The sequence below is a fragment of the Oncorhynchus kisutch genome, linkage group LG25 (assembly GCF_002021735.2).
Source record: "Oncorhynchus kisutch isolate 150728-3 linkage group LG25, Okis_V2, whole genome shotgun sequence".
Classification (NCBI taxonomy): Eukaryota; Metazoa; Chordata; class Actinopteri; order Salmoniformes; family Salmonidae; genus Oncorhynchus; species Oncorhynchus kisutch.
This window is the reverse complement of record NC_034198.2, coordinates 32,594,023-32,613,038: the sequence shown is the minus strand read 5'-3', so window position 1 is coordinate 32,613,038 and position 19,016 is coordinate 32,594,023. Positions and strand designations below refer to the sequence as shown.

Below are 19,016 nucleotides of genomic sequence, written 5' to 3'. Positions count from 1 at the left end.
CCAGAGTAGCACAGAACTTCTTTGGAGCTGTCAGCTCACCTTGTAACACCCCAACATTATGTCACCCGTGCCTGGATCCCAGTCAGCCATCGAGAAGAGACGAAAAGTCATCAAAACGTGTCAAGTACTCCGCATACTCTGCAAACCCGCTTCATTACAAATTCTACATTGGGGAAGCGCTTTTTCAACTGGTGATGATCAGCGCTCCCTTCCATTCTGGCTCATCAAGCGTGAGCAACTATTTAAACAAAGCTGGGTTTGCTCAGGTACCTGTCTCTACCAGGCAGGGGGAATTCACCACTGCTGTGTGTTTCAACTGCGGCCCTGCACTGTTTTGCATCATTGAACATTTCTTCTGGATATCTGCCTGCTCTCTGACCCACTTTCGCTCTGCATTTTCAATATTTAGATCAAGAGATATGAAGGCAGGTAAAATGTAGAGTCGGAGTGAATCAGCTTTTATTGAGGGAACATATCAAAATCAAATAAAAGTCTAACTTATGAATGTCTTTATGGGAGATGTTCACAGTTGGCGGTTCATGGGGCGAATCTCTCCTTATAAAATGTGTAGCCTAAGTGAAATGGGATTCTGTTACGCAATTAGAATCCAGATCCTTATTATAGTTGTACTCGTTGAATAGCATCAGTTTTCTGTATCCACAATTCCTGGTACTATTTCAAGGCTCACGTGGTAATCTTCATAAAAAATATATAGTCCTTGGCAAGGTTAAATACTGTAATCAGAAGACATTGAAATAAACAGTCCGAATGATTTGTTCTGCTTGCATCAGGAGAGGGAAAAGGTTGTTATAGTACTATAGTACAGAACATGTCAAAACCCCTACGTGCCAACTGTACCGTCACTCCCTGTGTTGCTTGTTTTAAGGCTGAGGGTAGAACGGCCATGTGTTTAATTAATGTATTTGATACCATTCCACCCATTCTGTCCAGCCATTACCACCAGCCCGTTCTCCCCAATTAAGGTGCCACCAACATCCTGTGGCCCAACCCCTTCAAATATATTTAAAAAAATAACAAATTTGAGAAGTTGTGGGTGGGGGAAATTGCACATAAATATTCATTTTTGGGGTGGTTAAACGTAGTTGTACGTAATCCCAACACTTTTTCACTAAAGCATATTTACCAGAAGTCTACTGGCACGCTCTGATAATACAATAATGTGCATCACGAGAAATTACAGCTCTGGACAGTTAGTCTAGAGTGGTAAGGTGCCCAATTCCTTTTATCTGTGGCGGTGGACTGTAAGTTCCAATCCCCCATGGGGCGCAAAATCTCTTTGAAACGTGGACTCACATTTATTGCGGTATTGTGTTGTGAGGAAAAGTGCAATCATCACCTTGAAAATGAAATCCAAACCGCATTGCAGTATTTACAAAGTTGTTTTTTTCTTACCCCAATGGTCAAATGAACTCACAGATTGGTTTTGGATACTGTATAAAACTCTACTAATAATACTAGGGTGACCACTCCCACAGATTGGTTTTGGGTACTGTATAAAACTCTACTAATAATACTAGGGTGACCACTCTCACAGATATGCTTTCACTTTTCAGAATTAGAATTGTGTGAGCAGGGGATGAATATTGTAAATAAAGACAACTGCCTCATGTGGGATTAGAACTCACAACCATGAGTTCATGAGCCAACCACTTTTGCAGCAGACTGCACCACCAATCAGGTATAGTAGATGGGGAAAACATAACAAAAAAATTCATGACCACCATTGTCATCTATTTCTTAGTTACAATGGATGTAGCTACAAATATAAATGTATAATCCTCATAGCCTACATGTTTATTTTCTTCGTAAAAACACGTGTATGAAACGGTAAGCCAAACATTTCAATTTGGTCATACTGCCTTACTGCCTTTTGTGTAACGTCAGTCTGGTCAAGGATGCATATAAAAATATATTGATACATCCCACTTACCAAGACCATTGACAAATAAGGTGTGCTGTCACCTGCTTCATAGTAAAGCCTTGAGGTGGTTCCGCCCAGCACATAGAAGGAAGTGGATTGATATCGAACCCTTCCCTTGAAATTATGTAGAGCAGTGGTCACCAACCGGTCGATCGCGGTCGCTCTTCAAGGCATTCCTAGTCGATCACCAAACATTTCTGTAGAAAACCCAATGATAAAGTCTGTGATAAAGGCTTGCGTTCCTTTTTTAAATTTGTGTTGCGCTGTTGGCGGTAGGTGCACTTGATTCAGAAGCCCTGTGCACCGGGTAGGCAGATTGAAAAGGTTCAAAATGGGAACATTTGTCTGAAAAGACAAATCAACCTACCAGGCTCACCTGTAACTAAATGAGGTGTTCCTACTGCGCTGGCCAATCGGATAGCTCATATCACCATGCCTACAGCTTCCACAACCCCAGCCACAGCAAAGTTTGATAACTTTTAAAACCTTGACCAGAGAGGGATTGTCAAAGAATACAGCGAAGAACTGCTGTTTTTATGAGGGAGTTTCTACTCAGCACTGTCAACACTGTTTTTATGAGGGAGTTTCTACTCAGCACTGTCAACACTGTTTTTATGAGGGAGGTTCTACTCAGCACTGTCAACACTGTTTTTATGAGGGAGTTTCTACTCAGCACTGTCAACACTGTTTTTATGAGGGAGTTTCTACTCAGCACTGTCAACACTGTTTTTATGAGGGAGTTTCTACTCAGCACTGTCAACACTGTTTTTATTTAGCACTGTCAACATTTTTTATTTTACACTGATTCTATTCAACACTATTACAAAACAAAAAACACACTTCTCCCTACCTCCAGTCACGCTGCAGCTGCATTGAATGAGTAGCCAAGTGTATCGACAGCCCCGAGTTTTTAAATTATTATTAGCAGCTCATCGTGTCTATTTTAATATCAAGGAATATTTCACTTTTTCTTGTCATAGGAACAACATGGTCAGTCTCATAGGAGGAAAGGAAGGAGAGAGCAGGGACCGTGAGAGGCTTGCCCTCTGCTGCTCTCTCCCTTGCTTCGCTGAGACTAATGCTGTGTTCAAAACAACTGGGAACTGGGAAATCTAAAAATCTCTGACTTCCGATTTCAGTGTGTTGAAGACAACTGGGTACTCGGGAAAAAAAATAGACCCGTCTTGGAAAAATATTTTTTTACGGTCATCCAATTTGGAATTCCCGAGTTCCCAGCATTACCATTAATCAGATGCTGATACAGATCAGTCCAGTAAAATAAAAAGGTAATTATTTAAATTATGCTCAGCTGTGCCTTGCAAGTGCTACAACAACTGATCTATTTTGTTTTCAAAGCTTGAGTTTTGAAATATATGGTCTGAGAGGAACAATATTGTCAGGCCAGGCATATAGCCAACATGCTGTGGAAATGTACTAGGCCTACTGCCCAAACCTCATTTTTTATTAGATTCATGTTACATTTTTTAAGTCATGTTTAAAAGCAAAACCTGAGTGATGGATCTCAGCTTGCTTTTTGACTGTGAAAGTGATCTTGACTCTTGATTTCATTGGTAGTTGAACCACTAGGGGCCAAAAGAGATAGATTTACTACTAAAATACCAAAATATATATATATTTTGCAACAAACTGTGAAAATGAAGACCGGAAATTATGTGTTTCATTATAACTAAGCCTAAGTTACTCTTTTAATCATGGCTTAGCATATGCAGATGTCCAGACGGCATCATTCTTTATCCCAAACACCCCCCACCCTGAGAGAGCAGTCTGAGGAATGTGCCATACTGTAGCTGGCCTCTGTCGTTTGCTCAATTTGGACTTTCCTGACAGGCCTCTACAGTAATGTGCCTGTGACATCTGGCCTGGGTGCCAGCGGTAGGCCCCGACTTTCCTAATGAATTAACACGCTCATGTTGGCACTACCAAGCACATCATTTATTAGCAGACCTGGCTGGAACACACCCAGGGGGCACTCTATTTGTTTATGACAACAGGCTCCAGGTGACAATACCTCTTAGCCTGTCCGGGATTCAAGGTCGCAGTGCTGTGCTGCCGTTTGGTATAAAGCAGGACAATATATTGCATTTTTGTTGTTGTTGCATATAGTTGCCAAGAGTGAGTTGACAATTAAGAGGCCATGTCAACGGTATTTGAACAATGAGGATATCAGTTTCAACAACAATACATACTGTATAACAAAAACAATTGCTCCTTGCAAATAAACATACAGAGGCAAATTCTGTTGGATAAAAAGTGATTTTAATGTAAATACACTAAACTTTGGCTGAATTATACATTTTGACCTATTGTGTTGATATCTGCCTTGAAATGGCACAGCACACTTTTAACTGCACAGTTTTAGTTTACCTACGAACTTCATTACATACGAACCTCATCACATACGAACCTCATTACATACAATGTCAGCATTTAAGTGAAAGCAAATGTAGAATTGATTTGTCCTGTTTGTCCCCTCGTTCAACACAGAAGAATGGCAGCAGAGGAAATAGAATACAGAAACAGCACGTATATTTCACTGCCTGTAGTGAGGGGAAATAGAAAGAAATATCTCAGGTCGAGCTACAGTTGAGTAAACATCTATTAGTTCTGCATGCTGTAATAGATTTTTGGGGGCTTTTGTGTAGAAAATGAAATTATAGACAGGATGCTTTAGCAGTGATCTGCTCTCTGGGATGAAAAAGGTAGGAGAGGTGATACTGGTGAAACTACAGTATACTTACTATAGTACAACCCTGGTGAACGAGTGAAACCCCGGCGAACTGAGAAAACCCTGGCGAACTGAGAAAACCCCGGCGAACCTGGAAAACCCCGGCGAACCTGGAAAACCCCGGCGAACCTGGAAAACCCCGGCGAACTGAGAAAATCCCGGTGAACTGGGAAAACCTCTTATATTGCTTCAAGGGAAGAGTATAAGTTCCGCTCAAATTTTCAGCAATAACAAAATGAAAACTACCGATCAAAACTACAGTATAAGCATGCAATGCAATGGAAATGAAGGTTTGTATGGAAACACAACAAACTAGTATGACACGGCTAACTTAATCACAATGATAAAATACATGCATGATAAAGTGTAGGCATTCACCTGGCCAAGTTGACTTGTTGACATGGACAGGGAAGATGCTACACATCCACAGAACCATTTGCACATCTGAAAAACAGGAGACAAAGCTTGCCAGTCTTCTTGATGGTGTTATTGTAGTCTTTGGATAAGTTAGAAAACATGGCTTTGTGGCTATTCTTTGCCATTTGAATTTGAAACTGCAATCAATTTGACACTGCAACAACTGAGTGCTGTAAGTTTGTGGATGTTCCTGAATAAATAAGACAGTTGTGGTGATGAGCAAAGGCTCACTGACTGCTGTCTGGTCTAGACACCTGTTCTCTTCTCCCCCTCGCCTCCCCATGCCAGTCAGCCAGTCTGTGAGGGCAGACGCTGGGAGACGAGAAGCAAGTACAGGGAGTGAATATTTTGTAAATAACCAACATGAAACAAAACAAGGACAGCGTTTGGACAGGGGGAACAAAAACGACATTAGTGCTGCAACAGGGGATGAAACTGAGGAATAGACAGATATAGGGGAGGCAATCAATAAGTGATGGTCCAGGTGTGTCCAATGAAGCGCTGATGTGTGTAACGATGTTGACAGGTGTGGGTAATGATGGGCCGCCTGGCGCCAGAGAGCGCCAGAGAGGGGGAGCGGGAGCAGGCGTGACAGTAGCCCCCCCTCTAGGGGCGCCACCCGGCGTCCCACCTGGGCCAGCCGAGGCATGGGAACCTAACCAGCCGGCTGAGGCGTGGGAGCCTGACGAGCCGGCTGAGGAATGACGTGGGATGGGAGCCTGCAAAGCCCACCGGGGCAAGAAAACCTCTCGAGCCAGCTAAGGCATGGAAGCCTGACGAGCCAGCTGAGACACCCCCGGTTCCTTCGGGAGTGGCACTCGACGTCACCAAAAAAAAAAGAATCTCCCTGATGTTGTGGTGTCAACATTCTGTGAGGACAGACACTGGGAGACGAGAAGCAAATACAGGGAGTGAATATTCAATAAATAACCAACATGAAACACAACAAGGGGGACAGGGGGAACAAGAACTACATTAATGCTGACATGGGGATGAAACTGAGGAATAGACAGATATAGGGGAGGCAATCAATAAGTGATGGAGTCCAGGTGAGTCCAATGAAGCGCTGATGCGCGTAACAGTGGTGACAGGTGTGCGTAATGATGGCCCTCGAGCGCCAGAGAGGGGGAGCGTGAGCAGGCGTGACACAGTCAGTCACTTGGCAGTGGTTGGCATGAGACACTTCCTTGCGTGCTGAGCCTATGCAGACACCATCCTTGCCATGCAATCGACCCAGATGCCAAGCTCATTTGTGAACTGGCAGGACTGGGGAGCTGTACACCTCAATAGGTTCAACAACAGTAATTCCGTTTTCTTTCTCTATCATGGAAATGATCAGGGAAAACAAACAGTGATGGAAAATGAAACCATTTCATGCATGGCCTGGGTAATGCGCTCAGCTGAAAACTCAACAACTGGTGTTGCTTATTAACTTGTGTGAGTGAATGTTTCCCTGGTAATACCCACTACATCTGCTCCAAATAATCTCTCTCTGCATGCCAAAATGGTGGAGAACATCCATATGCGCATTTGAGTACAATAAGGGTGAACTGCAGTGTTACTATGGTATATACTGTACTGCATTTTAACATAATCATGCAGAATATAACATGGGTTTACTTATTTGACTTATTTTACTGTGGTTAGTCTTGGACTGAAAGACTTGCAAGTGTCTTTGATTCCTTCCCAAATCCCCAGATTGACTCTGCCAAGCCAAGTGCATTATGTCATGTTTGTGTTTGTGTGGGGAAAACAAGCCAGTGCCAATGCACTACAAACAGATGGTGTCATTGTATATCACTGTCAAATGTTTTGATTCTGTCAGCTTGGATTAATATAATTCATCTTCAATCATAAAGTACACCCCTCCTTTGCTTTCCTGTGCCGTCAACTCCTTTCCACTACCAATGGGGGATAATGATCCATTTGAACATTACACACACTCAGAAAAGTCAATAATTATTAGATTCATTTGAGGGACGTTAAAGGAATTAACATGCCATATCTGACCTGGTGACTCATTGCATTGCACCCCGGTACAATTATTCAACATTGGTCAATTTATAGGCGTATTCAATCATTTTCTACACAAAATAAATTGTGATCTGAGAAGCCTTGAAGCACCTCGGCCTCTGACAATTGCATACATCACATTTAACCGAACAATGACTAATGCTATTGTCTTTGGGAATCCAGCTCTGGTAATGACTCATTGGTAATCTGTATGTGAGACGCCTGAACAATGGCACACACTTTAAGAAATGTACACCAACATTCATAACCGGCTGGGGGATTTGAGCCCTTGGCTTGTGTCAAGCTGGCAACACGCTTGTTATGAAAATGGATCTGAGAGTGGCTTTTGGCATAGGCTACACGAATGGAACTGGCAGACGTCTTTCAGCCCAGCAACACAAATCAGTCCTTAGTCATAACGGCAAATAAACAGCCACCATGCAAATCTGGTCTGGGGCACTCCTAACAGGCTGCACCTGCTGAGAGCCAAGTGGCTCAGGCTCAGGGAGAAGAAGATGGCTTTCAAAGTCAAGGGCAAAGAGGAGGCCAGCTGTTCACAAAGACAATTTCAAGCTTTGCTGTAATAGAACACAACATTAGGCAACCATGTCTTGTTGCCTGTGGACCAGACTTGGTATTCATGATTTACCCATTTTATACCCCAAAATTGACAAGACAAATTGATTAAGATAAAATTGCAGATAGAGGGTATGATGAAAGAATTAAACTAAATGTTTGTTTGATTACAATCTACAAATGCCCCCCCCCCAACCCCACACACATACATACACAATTCATCATGAAAAAAAAAACTATTTAGGGAGTTATTTAAAAGCCTTTCAAAGTGGCCCAATTGTCCTTCAGCAGTTGTCCTTCAGCAAATCTTTTGATGTTACAAGAGTGTGGAAAGATAGGAAGTAAATCCCTCTCTACAGGCTAAATGTAGCGGTTTCAAAAGCTTTTCAAAATCAACAAAGAACCCACAACAGATGAATCAGTAGCCTTTTACTGAAACCTGAATATGCATTTTATTGTATGTACGTTATGTTTTCCACTCTTACATGTACCTATTCAACCCCTAATTGCTGGGAGACACAACTGCTGTGACATATACAGCCTTTTATTTGTGTTATAAAGATGTTTTGTAGCCCACATACTTTTCAGATGTTGGATTGCAGCACAAATATAAGTTATGGTTCAGAGCAGAAAGCTAGAAGCACTGGCTTCCTCTCCTAATGGCTGATAGGGTTCATTAACAAAAGGCTGTGCCCATTCTTTGGCAACCCAACCCCTATAGTTTGTCGAAAGGTTTCTTTGTAACAGGTATGGAGGACAAAATGTATTAATTTTACAGCAGGCGTGCAAGAAAGCTTCCAGATACTTACCATGCTCATTTGCACAAGGCTAATTTCTGGTTGTGCCCAGCACTTCAGATAGGCGGAGGCACTCTGCAGTCCCCAGGGAAGAGTTTACTGTGTTTTCCATACGAGAGTTTTGAGAACAGGAAAGGAAACAGATGTGTAAATGGTATGGAAATATTAAAGGAAATAGAGAGAGGAAGAAGGGACATACATCAGGAAATGTGGGAGACAAAGTGCTCAAGGCTTTTGTAAATGCAGCGATCTGAAATCTACTACTTCATGTGCTTCTTCAGAAGAGTGTTCATGTATCCCCTTGTGGTAATTGAGCAAATGTGCAATGGTGAATTCCCTTATTGTGAATGAGAAAATGTGCAACAGTGAATTCCCTTATGGTGAATGAGCAAATGTGCAATGGTAAATTCCCTTATGGTGAATTCCCTTATGTGAATGAGAAAATGTGCAACAGTGAATTCCCTTATGGTGAATGAGCAAATGAGCAATGGTGAAATCCCTTATGGTGAATGAGCAAATGAGCATTTCCCCGAATCCCTTGAACTAACATTAATTGACTTATGAATGTAGTCAACCAAAGGCATAATTTATGGATGACAGTGGCAGCCTCCTCTTCCTTGGGAGCTCCTGCAGCTCCTCATCAGCTGATTGGTCTGTTTTTTTTATCCTGCCGTGTTAAAACTGAATTCAATTACAGGATCAGTAAGACACTTCTCTGGAACCGTGCTGCTCAACTAGAATCCTTTTAACACTCGATGAGGTGTTATATTTTCTATAAACAACGGTTTGATCTCTTGCATTTTTTTTTTTACTGGCACCTGAGATGAATCACAACTGTCTTTTATGAATTTGGCATCATACTGAAAATAATAAAAGATCTTAACTTATAGCCCAGATACATTAAGACATTTATAGCACAGTTTAGTGTTTCTTTATGGACTGTTTAAATTAAGCGAGCGTGTTTTCTGAGCCATGTTTTCACACAACTGTGTTATCTTGGCCAAAAAGAAAAGTCAATTATCCTCAAGGTTTTAGTAATCCAGGCCTGTGTGTAGCTCCTTCATTGACTAACATGGCACTCGACAGAGAAGACAAATTAGATGCTCAGGAAATGGTTTTGGGAGTGTGGCTGTGACAAGGCTTTACTAGAAGCGTGACTGCAAGAGGAAAATGTTTCCACCTGTACGACACTGATTAGAGCAGACTGCCAGTTTTATTTAGCAGACCCAAAGCCACGTGTATAGTACTGTATGTCAAACCTATCTGGTCCAAAATATATGTCCTATCCCTCTCTTGGCTCAATCAACTCCCAGCTTACAGGGAGCGCAGACGTTGTATTCAGCCCAACTCAGGGTTAAATGTTGTCATTAGTAGAGTCTGTTGTCTATTAAATATTTTGTTAAAGTGGACTGACATTTCAATGAACATCCATTTGTGATAATAAATAGCAAGACTAGAGACCCAAGAGTTAAATAATTAAAATGGTCAAATGCATTTTTATTGCATTTCATTTATTCCATAATAATGAGAACTGATGTACAAGGATTTAAGGTAATCTAATCACTTTATAGGTAATGCTCTATAAAGACACAAGTGTGCTACGTTGCCTTGCCCTCTACACCAAGCACATGCCCGAAGCTACTGCAACATGCTTTAACAAAGTCTATGCAAGAGTAAATTATTCATGATCCTTCGCACCTGCAGTAATACGCATTTAAACCAGATAGATGTTACATATTGAAGGATCTCATTTTCACAGTTGAAGCCATAGCAACAGCTGGTTCACATCTTATTAATCAGCTCTGCAGATGAAGTTTGGTATTAAATTAATGGCAAGTACAGTACTTTTGCAATCAATACATAGAGAATAGTTTGCAGGAGGTTTATCTAATATCTAATTCAGAAATGAATGAAAAATCAATTTAATGGCTAGTCCTTATCAAGATCAGTCTGCCCACTACGCCACCCCTGCTTCAGAAAGACAAAAATGACAGGAAGCATCTGAGCTGGGCAGTGGCCACTCTCACTGCATCTCTTTAAATCTACAGGTAATGGACAAAATAATGGAAACACTAACACCACAGTAACTGAGGATACAAAGGGATAGATTCTGTCAGATCTGCACTAGCCGACACCCGCATAGCAGTTGTTTTGGTGGTATCGCAGGTGAAACTGCATAAAAGCAGTCAAATCCACAAGTGGCACCCAGTATTATACCTAAAGCAGACATTGCCATTGGCTGCACAGTCTCATTAAGAGAAATCTAATACAGCCTTTTTTCCAAGTTTGAACACAGATGCAGGCTAGCCTAATCTACACCTCAATTAGGCTGATAGAAATGCTCATTATTTTGTTGAATGATTTTACATTTAAGTGTCATTATTTCTATATAGCAGACACGTTCTCATTCTGAATTTCTAACGCGAGTGGGACGGGTGTGGCTTCGTGACAATGACCACACGAGCAGCAGCTCACCGATGTGACATTTCTAACGCAGTTCCACCTCCGACACTGCCAAAACACCAGCTATGTGGGTGCCGGCTATAGCGGGTTAATGCCTGTGCTGATTGGATCTAGGCCAAAGTATATGGAAAGCAGGTGCTTCCACAAAGGTATGGTTCATGAGATAATAAAGCAAATAACATCCCATCATGTTTGGGGTCATGAATAAAAATACTGGGCAGGCCATTATTTTGGCTATCATGGCTATGCCCCAATATTATGACGACGCCCCCATCCACAGGGCACGAGTGGTTACTGAATGGTTTGATGAGCATGAAAACGATGTAAATCACATGACACGGCAGTTTCAGTCACCAGATCTCAACCCAATTGAACACTTATGGGAGATTCCGGAGAAACACCCGAGACAGAGTTTTCCACCACCGTCAACAAAACACCAAATTATGGAATTTCTCATGGAAGAATGGTGTTGCGTCCCTCCAATAGAGTTGCAGACACTTGTAGAACCTATGCCAATGTGCATTGAAGCTGTTCTGGCTCATGGTGTCTCAACGTCTTATTAAGACACTTTATGTGAAGGTGGTTCCTTTATTTTGGCAGTTACCTGTACATTTGAAAGAAAAAAAAAGATCCCAGCTCAGCCCTTAAGGCATTTAAGATTAACACATTTATACTTCATGTTCCTTGTATGACCTCAGGTAAGACATATAATGGGATCCTACTCCAGAAAGGTATGGAAAGTGTTATGGGTGTATTATGTGAGTCACCAGATGTTAATAAATCCACTGGCATGCTCTAAACTGCAGGGGATTTAAGCCAAGCCAGCTGTCCCTCAATACCGTGAAACCCCCCCAAAATAAAGTAGAGGTTAACAGCATGGAATTAATTCGGATGGAATGTCAATCTCAATAATTACCTTGCGTTCACATAGATAAACACCATTCTGTTTTTTAATCTCTTTGTTTAAGGGAGATTTGATGATAGTGATGCCAATCATGAGGAAATTAATGGTGAACAGAGAGCAGTTTAGCCACATATTAATGCAGCGGTTTGAGGGCAGAGAATAACTCTATCCCAGCTATTTTAGTGTAGAGATGCCTACATCTCTATTGTTTATGTTTGTGGTCTAATCTAGATTGAGGGTAGCCTCGTTTTTACCACTAATTACCGATGGGACTAATTACCGATGGGACCCTGTTTTAAAATAGGCAACCAGTAGGCTACCATTAAAAAAAGTTACCTAGAAAAATCTTCCACAATTCCTATGCTTAGTTAAGTGTTCTCTAACTAAGGGATTTTCAAACTTTTCTTGACCAGGGAACCCCGCCCAGACAAACCGGAGACCCAGGGATCCCCAATCATTATGTTAGGAAAAAACAATATTATCATCAGGTGAATGATAATGGCAAGTAGAAGTAAACAACATTTTAAAATTAAGATATTTGGTAGACAGTTAGTTGGAAGAGGAAGTATGAACTAAATAGTTTATTACTGTAGCTCAAAATGTATCTTGGCGATGTAGAGAACATTTAGCAGTTTTGAAGCTCATTTCCTGCAATTCTACGCATTTTGTCATGGCTAATGCTGTGTTCCTCTTTATAACTTTATAACAAAATCATTGGGCATTTAGACGGCCCGCCTAAGAATTTTCTATACAGAACAAAACTGTAATTAGCTCCAATTACTGTAATTTCCTCCACATTAAAGGGATAGTCTGAGATCTTGCCCTTTATCTACTTCCCAGAGTCGAATGAACCGGAACAGCTAGCATGTTAAGTGTTCATGTAGAATTCCAGTCATTGTGTTGAGCCTAACTGACATTGGCTCGGGAAACTAACTAACTTCCTTCATACTGGATGACGCAGAGACATAAAAATGGTATCCACGCTGGCATTCTGATGCAGCTAGGGATATTCATGAAATAATACTTTTTCACATAAAAAAATCCCAACAAATATTTTTTCTAAAAATATAAACATTTGTGGACCCCCTGCAGTACCTCTAGGGGTCTGCGGACCCCAGTTTGAAAACCCCTGGTCTAACTAGATATTACTATTTTACTTTACCATTAGATTTGCCTTGCTAAAATAGCGAAGAAGGATGCATAATTTTTTATTGAACTGTCAGACGTTCTCAGCATTGCAGTAGAAGGGATCCATTAGAGCAGAGATACTCCCCAAAGACTGGCATTCGTGTGCAATTAATCTGTACATTCTATCCAGCAAGACTGCATCCTTCAGCACAGACTTTACCTTCGAGCATGTATCTGCTGCTATGCATTTCTGTTGAGTATATGATTCATTGTATTGTGTTACTCAAACATGCAGTTCTTCTACTTGCTTGATTTTTAAACCAAGTCTATCATTTAAAAGAAAGGAAAAACATGTTCTCCATTTGAGGGTTTTTGTCAAGGGAATGCTATGGTACTTAGCAATACAAACTGCAAATGTCCAACAGCAAGCTAGTCCTGTGTTTGCTAAGCATCATTACAGCAACCTATCTTGTTTTATTCAAATTGTAAAATGTTGTAGCTAAAAATGAACATTGTCATTGAGGTGTCATTACTATGGTAATGTTTATGGTAGGTGTAATTTTTCTTTTGTTATGTTAATGTAGCTTTTCATATTCTGAATGTGTGTGTATATTAGTTTATGTTAATGTACAATGTCATGTTTTGAATGTGTGTATTTTGCTATATTTCCAAAAGTACACAATGCAATGAGCAAATGCATTAAGATGAAAATCCCTGCAAAGCATTGTGCACAGAACAACAAACAGGGTCACAATCTGCTTCCCCATCACATAATAGACAGATGGACCAGTCCCTTTCCAAGGAACAACAAGCTAGCGTTAGTATTCAGCACTGTTTACTTTGCACTATTGGAAATGTACATATTAATTGCTTTCTCCTTTTGTTGTGTTGAAGTAGCACTGCCCAGAACTCAATATCATGGTAGAATTAATCCTTTTAAGAAATCGGAGCAGCAACACCGAAGTTGCAGGTCTCTCAGGCTTGCTCTCTGTCTAACTAACATGTTTATTCTAGAGACAACTATCCTCTTCCCTTGGGCGAAGTGGGGACTGAAATAGGATGCTTGCCAAACAACTTCAAAGCTCTTTATCATGGCAAATTGCCTACTCATGCAACTACTGGACGCCAGAATACAATGTACTTTATATATCTTCCCTTATAACGGTAGTTTAGAAAATGAATTAATGGCTGTATTCATCAATCTAGCAAGAAGGCAATATTGTAATAATGTAGTAGTGTTTCCCCTCCCTAGAAAGCTACGACCTTTGGCTTTGGTTATTTATGTCTGAGAAAAAAAAATGTTTCAATGTATATGCTCTAGTACACAATACAAGTAAAACAAACCATATAGAAATATGATGATATCATAGTGAATTCATGACATGTGAATGAATCAGCCTTGTCATACTTTATACTATGTCTATATATAGTTTCAGTTTTAGGAACATCTAACCAAAATATTTCACCTTCTTTATTACTTTACTCAAAATATCATGACATGAGTGAATGTCCAAGTGTGTGACATTTGTGAACATCTAAACATTTTGGCCATTTAAATCCTATCGACAATGGGAGATGTGCTGTGAAAAGGATGCTTTTTCTTGGCTCTACTGTGCTTTGTGTTTAAATCAGGCTTCCACACAAAATTACTTCTTTACTTATTTTAGGTTTAAATTATTATTTCATTTAATTATTTATCGTACAGCTATAAAAGTTATATATTTCCATTCGAGAGGAAATCTGGGGATGTCTGTGTCTTAAACGAGTCGATCTGCTGAGCTGTTTTTCTAAGGACCATGTATTCTGAGTTACAAAACAGTGGGAAATGAATAAAATAAGTCATGTAAACATCTAATCAGTAATTAAATTGAGTGCACAAAAAAATTGGGCACTGTAGTCTTAAGAGGTTCAACTTACCTCTCACACTCCCCTTATTGAACAGTTCACACAATATGTTACACCTGTAGGGGGAAAACAATGTGATTAAGATCGGGCAAATAATTTCATACATTATCAAACATGATGAAATACAAATGTGTCAGACTATGGAAAATAGCAATTATTGGAACTACTTCCTGTTTGCATGCGATGCAACATTGTGGACTGTACACAGGATGTAAAGCCTACAGTATGTTACTGTCAAAAAAGTAAACCAATTCAGGGTAGGACAAACGCCATAGAATTATGACAATTTGATTTCAGAAGAACTACTGCATTGTTTTGTTTTCTGGTTATATGGTTCAAGTTTAGCTATTAATATTAGTTTTAGTGTCTTTTATGGATTGTTGTGTTATTTTCTTCATTTTGATCAGTCATTTTTGAAGTCTCTAGTTAACATGAATTAGTGGTTTTAGAGTGTCTATGCTCTTATTTGGGGATTAGGAGAGACAGGTTTACTTTTTTAAGTGTAAGTAACTTTTATAATCATTTATAATCGGCAAACGCAACATTATAGTTATTATTAGGGTTACCTGCTTAAGGTTAAGTCGTCCTTTGAGTCCCACGATCTACTCACTTAATAAGCCTTCAGAATTCAGATCTCTAAATGGCCTTCAGCAGAGGTGATATTTAAAAGCACTGGACATTACAGTACAAATGCAGCTTTCTAAGGTTGAATAACAAAAATGCAAAAGAGAGAGATAGCAGAGACACTGATGGATTGCTGATAAAAGACACGGCAATCTGAGTCCATCCCATTCATTCTTTCAGTGATGGCATAAGAGTGTGAATATCTACAATATTCACATACTGTATGTCGAGTACTGTATATGAGCCAAGTCCAAAAGGTTGAAGGCATTTAGACAATATTATGGTAGTATAGGGGGACTTTCTTACCTCTTTTATCGCCATATCATTCTCAGAGACATGCTAGTGCAAACAAGTCAATCAGAATTTGTGTTTAATAAGGTCAAACTTAGAAAATAGGTTAAAAATCCATTTATTAGTCTAAACATTATACATTTAATATGACTAACCAAGACTCAAGGAACAATTTATATCTTACTTTGAAATTATTTAACAAAAGATTCTTTATCGTGTTAATGCATGTTATCTATACTGTTGCACAGAAATTACGAAAGACAAGTCTGGGAAAGTCTCGAAATGGCATTTTTTGTGGACTTTCTGTATAAAAAACAACAACATTTTTAGCAATGACCTGAAACCAAGCAGGCATTTAGTGCTAGAAACAAGTACTTCAAATGTTTCTGTTTTTACCCAAAAGTTTCAGCTTTATTAACAAATTATGGAAAAACAAATTTACCAATTTATGGCCACCTATTTAGAGAAGCTTACACATGGTGCTTTATGGTCTTTTTAATATACGTTTTTAGTTACAAATACAAGTTAAACACAGAACAGAGCACTTGTAGTAAGCTACAAACATAGCTGATTGCTTTCAACCCCAACACAAAACATTTAAATTAGTTTTACAAGATCAAATTCTAACATCATAACAAATATTTAAAAAATAATTTATAAACTTTGTTAACTTCACTCAATCGTAGCATCCTATTGTCACCCTGATGAAATCAAAGTTCACTAAGGGGTATCATGAAGCATCAAGTTCTGTGACAACTTCATGCTTTTCTTTTCTGAGGGACAAACAATTATGGACAACCAAGAACAACGTTACAATGTAGCTTATTGAAACACAAGTGTCTCTCTTTTGTTTTCTCTGCTCGTTGTTCTAAAAAAAGAGCCCACGTTATCAAGAAAATCATAGAGACACTGTGTGAAAGGTTAAGGGTCATCTACTGTAGCTATGTGCTTCCTTTGTGGACAAATCCTGAGGGAGGAGAATGTAAAAAACAACAACAAAAAAACAATCGTAAGGTTGTCTTATGTCGGAGGTCACAGATGTGTAGCACCTTCAATATCTACCATAGGGATGTTCTCTGTAGCCCCCTCGTGAGAGCCTTGTTGTTGGGGCTTTGAGTGTCGGACGGGTTGTAGTCCACTCCTCTTCTGCAAGAGGTAGAGTTCAGACATTACATAGTATTTTTTTGGTACACTAAAAACAAACTCCAGTAGGTCAAAACAAACTAAGGGTTCAATCCAACCGGTCTGAGCAAAGTTTTGTTTCCTACTGGCTGTATCTGCTACGTGTTTAATTGTGACTGGAAGTTTTGTTTCCTACTGGCTGTATCTGCTACGTGTTTAATTGTGACTGGAAGTTTTGTTTCCTACTGGCTGTATCTGCTACGTGTTTAATTGTGACCGGAAGTTTTGTTTCCTACTGGCTGTATCTGCTACGTGTTTAATTGTGACCGGAAGTTTTGTTTCCTACTGGCTGTATCTGCTACGTGTTTAATTGTGACTGGAAGTTGTGTTTCCTACTGGCTGTATCTGCTAGGTGTTTAATTGTGACTGGAAGTTTTGTTTCCTACTGGCTGTATCTGCTACGTGTTTAATTGTGACCGGAAGTTTTGTTTCCTACTGGCTGTATCTGCTACGTGTTTAATTGTGACTGGAAGTTTTGTTTACTACTGGCTGTATCTGCTACGTGTTTAATTGTGACCGGAAGTTTTGTTTCCTACTGGCTGTATCTGCTACGTGTTTAATTGTGACCGGAAGTTTTGTTTCCTACTGGCTGTATCTGCTACGTGTTTAATTGTGACCGGAAGTTTTGTTTCCTACTGGCTGTATGCACTACGTGTTTAATTGTGACTGGAAGTTTTGTTTCCTACTGGCTGTATCTGCTACGTGTTTAATTGTGACCGGAAGTTTTGTTTCCTACTGGCTGTATCTGCTACGTGTTTAATTGTGACCGGAAGTTTTGTTTCCTACTGGCTGTATCTGCTACGTGTTTAATTGTGACTGGAAGTTTTGTTTCCTACTGGCTGTATCTGCTACGTGTTTAATTGTGACTGGAAGTTTTGTTTCCTACTGGCTGTATCTGCTACGTGTTTAATTGTGACCGGAAGTTTTGTTTCCTACTGGCTGTATCTGCTACGTGTTTAATTGTGACTGGAAGTTTTGTTTCCTACTGGCTGTATGCACTACGTGTTTAATTGTGACTGGAAGTTTTGTTTCCTAAAGTGTAAGTAATAAAGCAACTTGGACATTCCCCTGTAGAAACTGGCCTTGGTCTATGACCAACTCAATGATTCCCTCCAAAGAGTTGCTTCGCTTCGTGCTCACTGTTCTTGCCACTTGAATGGTTAAGTATGCAGTGTCATACTCCTTTAATGATCAATTAGCGTCTTCATAACAGCTGTGGTGTCATCATGCATCATGTGCTGGGGATCAAGGCTCCATGAAGCTCGCAGAACATAAAATACAGAGCAGTGTGCCCCTAGACACTCCTGTATGCCCTCATCCACATTTCATACCAAGTAATAAGACCAAGTCATTCTTTTTCTACGGGCAATACTGCGTCACATGAGACTATTACATGTTTAAGGCAATACCATGCAACTTGTTGTCACATGGGATCGGGCAACAGCTGCTGGGGGAGCTGGAAATGGGTTACGCTAATACAGGCTATTCAAACCATAGAAAATCATTGTCATATCTCGGGCGTTAATCGTTCTAAACAAGGGCATGCATGTCCATGGGAGCATTCTCAGGTCCTTGTTTTCGGCTGCCATTACCACTGGGGCTACTGCTCTCAGCACAGTAAATTAATGACATGAGCGTTCTGTCCTCTGTCGGCTGAAAACTGAGCTCTGGCTCATTCAGAATGTCGCTCCTTTTTTAGAATTATATAAAGAGCACAGTTCTTCGCTGTGCAGAGTGCTGGTTCCATGGCACAAAGTATTGATGGAGCAGAAAATCAAATAATTTCCCTTTTGGTTTTTGTTGTGTCCACACTTCAGCACCCTGGTGCACAATTCATGTTGCTGATAGTGAATGACCATTCTGTAGCAGACCCACTGTGGAAACCAGTTTCAGTGGAGAGCAGAGGGCTCAGAGAACCAGCTTCAGTGGAGAGCAGAGGGCTCAGAGAACCAGCTTCAGTGGAGAGCAGAGGGCTCAGAGAACCAGCTTCAGTGGAGAGCAGAGGGCTCAGAGAACAAGCTTCAGTAG

At 40.2% G+C, this 19,016-nt stretch overlaps 1 protein-coding gene across 1 annotated transcript in view; it reads right to left on the bottom strand.

The window, feature by feature from the left end:
• Positions 1 to 15,806: 15,806 nt before the first annotated feature.
• Positions 15,807 to 19,016, bottom strand: part of LOC109870511 (KH domain-containing, RNA-binding, signal transduction-associated protein 2) — a 124,380-nt gene continuing 121,170 nt past the window's right edge. Inside the window, 1 exon segment of the mRNA XM_020461035.2 lies at positions 15,807 to 16,952. Within this exon segment, the coding sequence (XP_020316624.2) occupies positions 16,858 to 16,952 (95 nt within the window). The 3' untranslated portion in view covers positions 15,807 to 16,857.